At 35.5% G+C, this 10454-nt stretch overlaps 1 protein-coding gene across 2 annotated transcripts; it reads left to right on the forward strand.

Annotated features, from left to right (window-relative positions):
* The first annotated feature begins 62 nt into the window (after window positions 1-62).
* LOC107744500 (macrophage-capping protein-like) lies at window positions 63-5681 on the forward strand. Of its 2 annotated transcripts, none has more exons than XM_016558177.1 (9): window positions 63-225; window positions 2698-2894; window positions 3073-3227; window positions 3908-4069; window positions 4199-4348; window positions 4713-4799; window positions 4975-5107; window positions 5190-5281; window positions 5366-5681. In XM_016558177.1, exons 2-9 carry the CDS (start codon window positions 2702-2704, stop codon window positions 5429-5431), a joined length of 1038 nt encoding a protein of 345 aa, XP_016413663.1. In that variant the 5' UTR covers window positions 63-225; window positions 2698-2701; the 3' UTR covers window positions 5432-5681. The 2 variants fall into 2 exon arrangements, with proteins under 2 accessions (XP_016413663.1, XP_016413664.1); XM_016558178.1 differs by having other exon boundaries at window positions 2701-2894.
* The last annotated feature ends 4773 nt before the right edge of the window (window positions 5682-10454 follow it).

Genomic DNA, 10454 nt, shown 5'->3' on the forward strand with positions numbered 1-10454 from the left:
AATCATTTGGTTAACAAGCTTTTGTCTTCTAACCAAGAGCTCCACATATAGTCAATTGCTTCAATATCTGTGCATGGCCTTTGTAAGTTACTGAGGGGGAAATGGCAGGAAGTTATGAAGCAAGTCAGTCAACTGTATATGCAGTAGAGCCAATTGATCAGGCAGCAGTTACATTTAAGAACTGTCTGGAGCAGGACTGACATCAACAAAGACCATTGCATTAAGGTAGGAAATTGACAGATAATACATTTTTATGTTGTGGCTCTTTAAAACATGAGTTATACATAACTTAAAAATATAACTATATATAGAGAGTATTATTATATAGAGAGAGAGAGAGAGAGAGAGAGAGAGAGAGAGAGATGAATATTATAAAGAATATTCAATATTCGTTTTATTACTTCTACAAAAAAAGAAAAAAGATTACACTGTTTCTTTTTAATACTTTAATTATTTTTGACAATGTTAAACTTATTTGACCATAATCAGAATATTTATTCTAATTACTTACATTCAAATTTGAATTCGCAATTCTGTGTTCTGTTTGCTTTAAATTTAGCAACTGAATTTGAAATTTTTTTTTTTTTTACACAACCCGGCTAAGGACTGAAAAAAATGGTACTAGTGGAGTTAAAAAAAAGGAGTTATTTTGGTTGCAATTTAGATGAATATTATAAAGAATATTCAATATTCGTTTTATTACTTCTACAAAAAAAGAAAAAAGATTACACTGTTTCTTTCTTTTTAATAAATTATTTTTGACAATGTTAAACTTATTTGACCATAATCAGAATATTTATTCTAATTACTTACATTCAAATTTGAATTCGCAATTCTGTGTTCTGTTTGCTTTAAATTTAGCAACTGAATTTGAAATTTTTTTTTTTTTACACAACCCGGCTAAGGACTGAAAAAAATGGTACTAGTGGAGTTAAAAAAAAAGAGTTATTTTGGTTGCAATTTCATCAAATTCTGTTTGTAAATGTTCTGTTTGTAAAGTACTATTCATACTTTATTTGAAAGTTATACACTGTAAAAAATGATTGTGATTTTAACAGTAAAAAGTGTAAAAATGCTACAGTAAAAACCTGTTAACTGGTTAACAGTAAGTTTCCATACTATATTTGGTGAATAAATGTAATTACATTTAATGTAATTTTACAGTAAAATACTGTTAAAAATACGTTTTTGGAAGTGAAAAAGAAAAAGTCATTGTATAATTTACAGTGAAAAAAACGTAAATTGACACTCCCAGAATTCCCTGCATGACAATTCATATTTGATGTGTGTGTCACCATGATGGGGTTTAGTGTTTGTGTGAAACACTGTGTGCACCTTCTATATAAAAGTATTGCCCTCCGCAGCGTGTAGAAAAGCTGTTTGTGGTGAGCTTTGGTTCATTATGTGACTTTCTCATCACCACCAGTTTTTGGTGGTTATCAGTGCATTACAATGGTTCAAAACAGATATTAACACTTCAATATGTTGGTTTATTAACATTACATCAGTTAATGAAATACGGTATTTTATTGTGAATTTAAGTTAAGTCTGTAAAACCTAAAATGTTGCTACCATATTTTTTACGGTGAAGTTCTGGCAACCACAGCTGCCGGTATTTTACCGTAAATGTCACAGATTTTTTTTTACAGTGTAGGGAAGTGAAAAAAGGAGGTGTCAGCAGACGTCAAAGTGAGCGTTCGACCGTTTTACCATCTGCTCCAACATGACACAAATTTACACTCATAATCAATCAAGAGGAAACATAGATGTCATCATTCTCAAGATGTTTGATGTGGAGATTGTGTAAACATTCAGATATTTTAACATCGATCATGTGAAACCAGTCAAAGGATGATGCGTCACTCTCATGTGGTTTATTTCTGTTTGTGACCTCACATCTGACCGCTTAATGCGATTAAGTAATCACTGTAAACGCAGTGACTAGGGGAGAACTTGCTCTGTTGATCTGTCTATCTGTCTTTGGTGAGCGTGGCTGGGTGTATGTAAGCCGTGTGTCTTGTATGGCTGCGCAACAGTTGGCCTTATGAATTATTTGTGTGGCACAATTGCATCTCATTTTACAGCTCTATTATATGTGATCTCTCTGCTCTCACCTCCCACCGGCCTTCCCATTGTGCATCTCTAATGGAGCATGCAATCCCGTGCTCTGCTTCCATATCTGACCCCTGACCTTCAGGGTCCCCGCCTCTACTGTCATGATCAGGCTAACTCCATCAAACCTGCTCGATCTCACTGTCCGCTGCTCTTTCTCTCCCATCACTTCCCGTATTTCAACTTTCTGTTTCCTGTATTCCCATTTTCTCCGTCCCTAAACCATTCTTCTTGCTTTCTGTCTCTCTCCTTCCATTCGTCCTATATTTAAACATGCCATAATTCTCTGTTTGGATTGCATTGCTTCTACAATATCCATCATATTTCACTATAACACTTGATATTTCCTTCCTTATCTCCTTGCTTTCCCTGTTTCTGTTCTTCCTTGTACATAGTCTCTCTTCTTTCTCTCTCTCTCTCTCTCTCTCTCTCTCTCTCTCTCTCTCATCCCCTCTCGCTTTCTCCTCGCTTCATTCCCCCTTTTCTTACCTCACCTCCTCCTCTCTTCACTTGTTGCCGTTCTCATAACGCAGCCCCGGACCTTTACGTGAACACGCGCTCTTTAATCTTGCTCTCCACCCTCAGCAGGATGCTTAATCTGCGGGCGGCACAGAGCCAGTTTACCTATGAAGTGCGAGAGCCAGGGCTGTATGTCTGGAGGGTTGAGAAGATGAGGGCCGTGCTGCTTGAACCATCACAGAGGGGAATCTTCTACAATGGGGATGCATATATTGTGCTCAGCAACCGTGGAAAAGATGGAAGTGACCTACACATGTGGATGGGTGTGTAGCATCTGTTTATGCATGTATATAAATCATGTAGAATGAATGAAAATGCATCTGATGCTGCTTATATACAGCATTGTTAAAATATGCACTGTTAAAATATTTTTGGTAAATTAAGTAAAAAATCTAAAAGATTTAGCATTTTCTTACTGTTGACTTTCCTTCCCTGATCAAGGTGAGAAGTCGTCCCGGGATGAGCAGGGTGCTTGTGCCATGCTTGCCACTCAACTGGACATCTTCTTGGGAGGAGAGCCAGTACAACACCGACAGGTGCAAGGATACGAGTCACCTGAGTTCATGGAACTCTTCCCTAAAGGAGTCAGCTACAAGGTGAGAGTAAGGGACAGCAGTGGAACAAAAACAACAAATCAGTAAAAATAATTTAATATTGTATTCAACAAGTGTGCATCACATTTACATTTACATTTATTTATTTGGCAGACGCTTTTATCCAAAGCTACTTAAATTTGAGGAAAATATTAAGCAAAATAAGAGCATAGATAAAGTGAAAGAAATTGAATTTATTTTAGGAGGAGGCAGTTAGATGTTCAAAGAAGAGATGAGTTTTTAGTTGTTTCTTGAAACTTGTGAAGGATTCAGCTGTCCAGATGGAGCATTAAACTGATCAACATTTCTATTTCAATAAATACTGTTCTTTTTAAACTTTCTATTCGTCAAAGAACTGTATACTAAATCAGCATACTAGAATGATTTCTGAAGGATCATGTGACACTGAAGACTGGAGTCATGGCTGCTGAAAATTCAGCTTTGCTGTCAAAGGAATACATTTCATTTAAAATATATATATATTTAAATATTGTAATAATATTTCACAACATTGCTGTTTTTAATCTGATTTTGATCAATTAAATGCAGACTTGGTGAGCATAAGAGACTTTCAAAAACCTTCCAAAAACCTTTACAGACCCCAGACTTTTGATCGGTAGAGTATGTGCAAAGAATGTGCCTCTATGAAATCACGGAATTACTAGTTTCTCTATCTGTCTCAGGAGGGTGGGGTGGATTCTGGGTTTAAGAGTGCCAGGTCCAGGATTGGCCCTGTTACACATCTCTACCAAGTCAAAGGAAAGAAAAACATCCGTGCAAGAGAGGTGGAGCTTAGCTGGGGGAGCTTCAACAAGGGCGACTGTTTTATACTGGACCTTGGAGAGGTGTGTATGTCAAAAAAGTTATTTTTGTAATGTTGTCTGTCATTGTGCTGCTATGGTGTTTTAGTTGGATAAACATGGCCAGTCATTTAGTTGGTGTTATCATGCAAATGCACATATGTTTATGTTCAGACTGTAGTCGCATGGAGCGGTTCCAAAGCCAATATGTTTGAGCGTCAGAAGGTGCGTGAGATAGCAATGCTGATCAGAGACACTGAAAGGAATGGGAAAGCTCACATCATCGATGTGACAGAGGGAGAGGAACCACTGGAGATGGTTCAGGTGACAAACACCAAAGACCACATAATAAAAAATTCCTTTGAATTTAAAATCAGGTTTTCATTTAAATTGTGGATAACATAATTAAATTATATATATGTGACCCTGGACCACAAAACCAGTCATAAGGGTCAATTTTTAAAAAAGTGCTACAAATATATGCTACAAATATATGCTACAAAAAGCGACTTAAGACTGGTTTTGTGGTCCAGGGTCACACACACACACACACACATATATATATATATATATAAATATATATATACTGTATATTTCTACTGGTGGTGGACACCACAGTAATTGTATCAATAAGTTTATCCATATATAGATTAGAAATAATAACACCATCTCTATTTTGGCTTAAAAGGCACTTGGTCCAATCCCAGCTCTGAAGGACAGCTCAACAGAGGAAGACGCTGAAGCAGACATCATTAATTCTGCTTCCCTTTACAAGGTCAGCTCTCTCTCCTTTACAGTGTATTTTGCAGGTATCAAAAATACCTAACCTTTTTTTTTTTTGGTTAATCAAACTGTTTGTTTGTCTGTCTATAAATCAAATCAAACAAAACCAGTTCCAAGTATGTTATAGGGAAAATAATAGTTCACGTTATTGTAATTCTCTCTCTCAGGTGTCTAATGCGACATGCCAAATGACCTTGACAAAACTGTGTGACAAAGGCCCTTTCAGTCAAGAGCTGCTGGAGAAAGATGACTGCTTCATCCTGGACAATGGATCTAGTGGGAAGATTTACGTTTGGAAAGGTGATTGTGTATGTTTGTTCAAGTTTGTGTGTGTAGTAAATCAAACTTTTTTCGTTTATTGACTTTCTTCTTTGATACACAGGTAACGGAGCCAATGCAGAGGAGAAGACAGTTGCCCTGAAGGTGGCAGATGAGTTTATTACAGAAATGAACTATCCCAGGATGAGAACACAGGTACAACAACAGGCAGCTCACGGTTTCATTTTTATTTCTGTGCAGAACTGTCTGCCCTTTTAACAAATTTCTTTGTGACCTTAGGTGGAAATTCTCCCTCAGGGACGTGAATCGGTCCTCTTCAAACAGTTCTTCAAGAGCTGGAGTTAAACACACACCAACATATAGGATGTACTGTATGTAGAAAATTATACTCATTTTGTATAATCACACAGCATACTAGCTTAGCTTATCTGTTGCAACTCTTTGCTATTAGCCAAAACATGCTTGTTTGATCCCAGGTATTGTGAAGACTGGGATGGTTGACATTTTTATTCAGGAACTGCTTATTTAATAAATATAAATACATTTGTGAATTGTTGATTCTGTCACATGCATAATGCTTTGCATTAATATAAAATACCTGTACACTGTAAAAAAAAAAGTGTTGTTTCAACTTAAAAAAGTAAGTGTTCATGCTGCCTTAAAATGTTAAGTTTTGTGAACTTAAATTGTGAAGTTGTCTTAACTGAAGATAAAGTTGACAGGACTTTATAAATCAAGTGCAATAAACATAATTTACGATTTGTGAACTTAAATTGTGAAGTTGTCTTAACCGAGGATAAAGTTGACAGGACTTTATAAATCAAGTGCAATAAACAATTTAAGTTTAATCATTTTAATTTTATTTTTCCACTAAAACAAGTTCAATTCATTAACAACGATACTGTATGAAGCATACAGTAGATAAATTCAGCTCAGTACCACATTAGAGAATATTTATTATAATATTTGTGGAAAATACTGTGGAACTGCGTGTATTTTTGAGGCTTCATAGTGCCGCGAAACTAACACTGGCATAAATGTAACTAGAAAATACGTCTCTGTAAACCATACTTGTACTCTTCTTAGACAACATACATATTTTTACACATATTAAACCAATAAATACAAAAATTTACTTACTAAATTTGTTGACTGAGAAAGTTTCCCAACTTTGTGGAGAAGCTCGCGAAGATGGCTGACCAGCGTCTTCTGTCTGCAACGGTCTTCACGAGTTCTCGCGATAAGTGATGTTGAGCACGTGACATCGGTATTGAATTGATTCAACACATTTTTTTAAGTTGAGAGGACAAATACTCTAGTTCAGTCAACTTACAAACTAGTTGAGACAGTGAAAACTTAAAATGTTAAGTTGAATGAACAAATTCAGAAGTTGCAAGTTGTGTCAACTTAAAAAAAATCATCGAAACAACTAAAATGCGAGATCATTTTTTTAGTGTACACAACGCAGTGGTCAGTTAATTTGAGGTGTTCAAATACGTTACTTATGCAATGACATGATGTCGGTTAACCTTCACTATATTGTATATTGAGCCTCATATTGGACCGATATCAAATATATGGACAAAAAGACACCATATACAGTCCCAATGCTTATGCAACCACTATGAGTAATACATACATGGCCTTCAGTATGATCGTCTTTTATCTTAGAGATACGCACCAAGATAAAGGATGAGCCATATATTAACCTAAAACTGAAACCTCCGCCAACCAAGGACTTAACTAATAAAAGCTGAAGCAAAATATGGCCCAATTACATTCTTAATCAGACATTCTTCCATTATATTTTTTCAATTATGTTTAAAAATGGCTCTACAAAAAGGTTAGGTGCATTATGGACTCCTTAAAGAATCAATGAGCATAGTAAACTCTCATGACTATTTCTTAACTGTTCTCACTAAGTCGATTTATCTTACACACATGTTTTGGGAAATAGATCTAGTTGATCTGAGTAACATTTTACTGCCTAAATCATCAATTAAAAATTAAACGACATATCCTTTGAGTCACTTAATAACCTATTGTTCACTGAGGTGATTTCATTTCATTTCAAGCAATATTTGCAGTTATCTTGAAATGCCAGTCATCCAGGTGTGGTGAGAAAAATGAGTAATATTATGATGATGAGCAATGAGCAATCATTATGTCTGTTGCTGTGGCAGTTGTTTAATGTTATTTTAGTGTTGTTGATTATAAATGCATATTCAGCATGTATTTTTATCAGTTTACGTCATTATTTCAAATGAAACTGCAACTGCCTACAGGATATGAACAGTTTCACATGATTCATTTCTGGTCTTGGCTTAGTTTGAATGTCACAGTAGGTTTAAATAATATTGACAGAGATATTGATTTTAGTTTTATTCATTTACTTTTTAGTTTTGAAGTAGATCAGAAATTTGGGGAAAGCGTAATCAAATCTGTTGCTGCCTTTATTTCTTTTTAAGTCCGTTTGCTCAAATTTAAATCAAACACAGTCATGTTTGTATGTTGTCTGTTTTATAAGTTATTTTAACTTTGAAATGAAAGATTACACCTTACAATAGCTTTTCAGCCCACATAAATTGATTACATAAGCTCATAATGCCAATGCCCTTATCACTGTTCTCCTCTTAGTTAACATAAGTTTACACGAAATGATAGGTGAGATATCATGTGTCAGTGACTAGGGTGGATTGAGGAGACAAAGTTCATTGTGTAGTCCACACAGATGACACTGCAGGAGAGTTTTTGGGTCCTTTTGCTCTGCTTCTGCCGGCGTGCAACACAAATCTCTGAGCTGGCCTGCTCCCGCAGTAGAAAAGGTGAGGGATGTAAACCTCTCTATATTCTATTTGATTTAAACATAGTGTTTTAATATTTAAAAAATGACAGAGAGGTTTTTTTTTACATTTCCCATTCAAATGGCCTTTGAATCAGTAAGTAAAAGCTTATATGCGCTTTCACCTACATTTGGGATTTATTTGTGTTGTCTTTTAAATTCTTAATCTTCCTAATCATTTGTAGTGGTAATTAGTATTTAAAAAAATGTGTGTAATTTATTTAAATTATAATCATAGTATATATTTAATTTAGTTAAATAAATGTATTTATAATATAGTAATATTATTAAATTATATGATAAATTACATATTAAATATGCAATTATTAAGTACTTGGAAGGTTTCAAACATTTGATGAGCTGACAGTTTGTGTTCTGTATAAGGCTGAGGCACTCAAAACAAAACTGGACTTTCAAACCAGCCAACATGAAGAGTATCCTGAAGGGCAAAAGTAAGTTTTAGAGACTATGATTTTAGCAACAACACCATAACAATTTAACGTGTGTTTGAATGTTCAAAAACTAGCCTAGATATTATAGATGTTTGTTTTTGTCACAGAATATGAGGCGCCTGAGGCTGGTTTGAGTAACTCTATCGGAGCTGTACGCTGGAATCTTCCTGATGAAGGTCTTCAGGCTCACAGCTCAGTTCCTAGCAAGAGCAGTCAGAGTCCTAGACAAAAGGTAAACCAAAAGATAGATAGATAGATAGATAGATAGATAGATAGTTCGACATTTTTCCTAATTAATATATCACCTTTCTGATGTTATACAGGACTTGAAGGATCTCCGCAGCCAGCAGGAATGCGTTAAGTTTATCACTCAGTGGAAACAGGAGGTGGAACATGTCTGCAGGGTAATATGTAATGCTTTTTACAGCCTAAAATGTATAAACTTTAACTATCACCGCCCGTATAGGCATGAGGCTGGACATAATCACAGGCTTGCTGATGTTCAGACCAACTGTACGCGAGTGTGATATTACCGGATAGCACACGTATGTCTGAAAGATGTCTGTTAAAGATCTCTTGATCTGGAAAGCATCTGCTGTGTACAAACGTCTGACAGACGACTTTCAGATGTCAGTTTTACATACATTCTAAATCATATACATCTTAAAGGCGTCTATTTGACATCTGATAGGAAACGTCCAATAGATGTATATTGCAGACACTCTAAAAAAAATACGTCTTGCAGATGTAAATGCAGACGTCAAGTAGACGTCTCCGTGATGTAGCCTACGTGTGCTATCAGGATTTTATACACTGGTTCAATAAATAAGAAGTTAATAGTGGGTAACTTACATTTTAAACACAATATTGCCAGATCCTTTGTCTATTGTAGCTTCCAATAAAACCACAGCAGAAGTATGCTGCGTTCCATACAACTCGAAATTTGGATTTTTCCCATCTCCTACTTGGAAATAACATCTGGAATGCCGCTTTAAGTTGGAGATCCATCTTGTGAACTCAGGGCCGATCAATCAGCCCCAACTTTAGTGAAACGCCTCATTTGAGGTCACTGCTTCCAACGAGTGTGGAGCTGCCTTGTATCAAAACTTTAAAACTTCACACATTACATTAGGTTGCTTTTCGTCAACTGTTTTTAAAACGAACGGCAGCATTTTATCTGATTTTTTCCCCGTTTTTTTTTTTTTGCCATAATTGACACAAAAACAAGTAATGCTCTCCTTGTGTCATGGCAACATCATGAGGTCAATATGTTAACTTGACGTGTGATTGACTGGAATTCACTGAGATTTGAAGTGGGACATTTCAACTTGGATGTTCCCACTTCCGATCTCGTCTGAAACGCGACATATCAGCACAACTGTGGCTTACCCAAATAAATTATTTGTTTGAACGGATTGGTTAAGTAAATGATTCAATACACTCTTTAAAATAAAGGTGCTTAAAAGGTTCTTCACAGCGATGCCATAAAACCATTCAGTCAAAGGTTATTTAAAGAACCATCTCTTTCTTACCTTTCACCACAAAGAACCTTTTGTGAAACAGAAACGTTCTTCAGATGTTAAAGGTTCTTTATGGAACCATTTAGACAAAAAGGTTCTTCTATGGCATCGTGAAGCACCTTTATTTTTAAGAGTGTAACTCACTTGATAAAGACAGTCACTGGTTTAGTTCCTGAATGAATCAAGGTGTTCTCAACAATCATTTGTCGTCACCTAGCCCACTGAGCAACGTTGAAAGCTACAGAAAGAGTCATGGAAAAATCCCCACCAAAAATGCGTCATAGAGATTTGGAACAACATCTGTCAAGCTTCTCTCAAAGTTATGGACAAACATTCTTCCAGTAATATAAATATGGTCTTTAATAATATTCTCAAAACATTACCACAAAAACAGGATTTTTGCATTGTTCATGGAACATTTTATTTCTAAAACCTTTTAGTTGGAGAGTATACAAAAGTTCCATAAAATGAAATGATCCCTTAAGGATTGTACAAAAAAAAAAAAAAAGTTTTTAAAACGAATGTTTTGAATGTTCCCAAATAAAATTTTCACA

The sequence above is a fragment of the Sinocyclocheilus rhinocerous genome, unplaced genomic scaffold (genome assembly GCF_001515625.1).
Source record: "Sinocyclocheilus rhinocerous isolate Xijiao unplaced genomic scaffold, SAMN03320098_v1.1 scaffold196, whole genome shotgun sequence".
NCBI classification, from domain to species: domain Eukaryota; kingdom Metazoa; phylum Chordata; class Actinopteri; order Cypriniformes; family Cyprinidae; genus Sinocyclocheilus; species Sinocyclocheilus rhinocerous.

Coding starts and splice junctions, on each gene's coding strand:
- LOC107744500 (XM_016558177.1), top strand. CDS start 2,702: ATGCTTAATCTGCGGGCGGCACAGAGCCAGTTTACCTATGAAGTGCGA. Junction 4,070..4,198: donor TTATACTGGACCTTGGAGAG/GTGTGTATGTCA, acceptor GTTTATGTTCAG/ACTGTAGTCGCATGGAGCGG. Junction 4,349..4,712: donor AACCACTGGAGATGGTTCAG/GTGACAAACACC, acceptor TTGGCTTAAAAG/GCACTTGGTCCAATCCCAGC.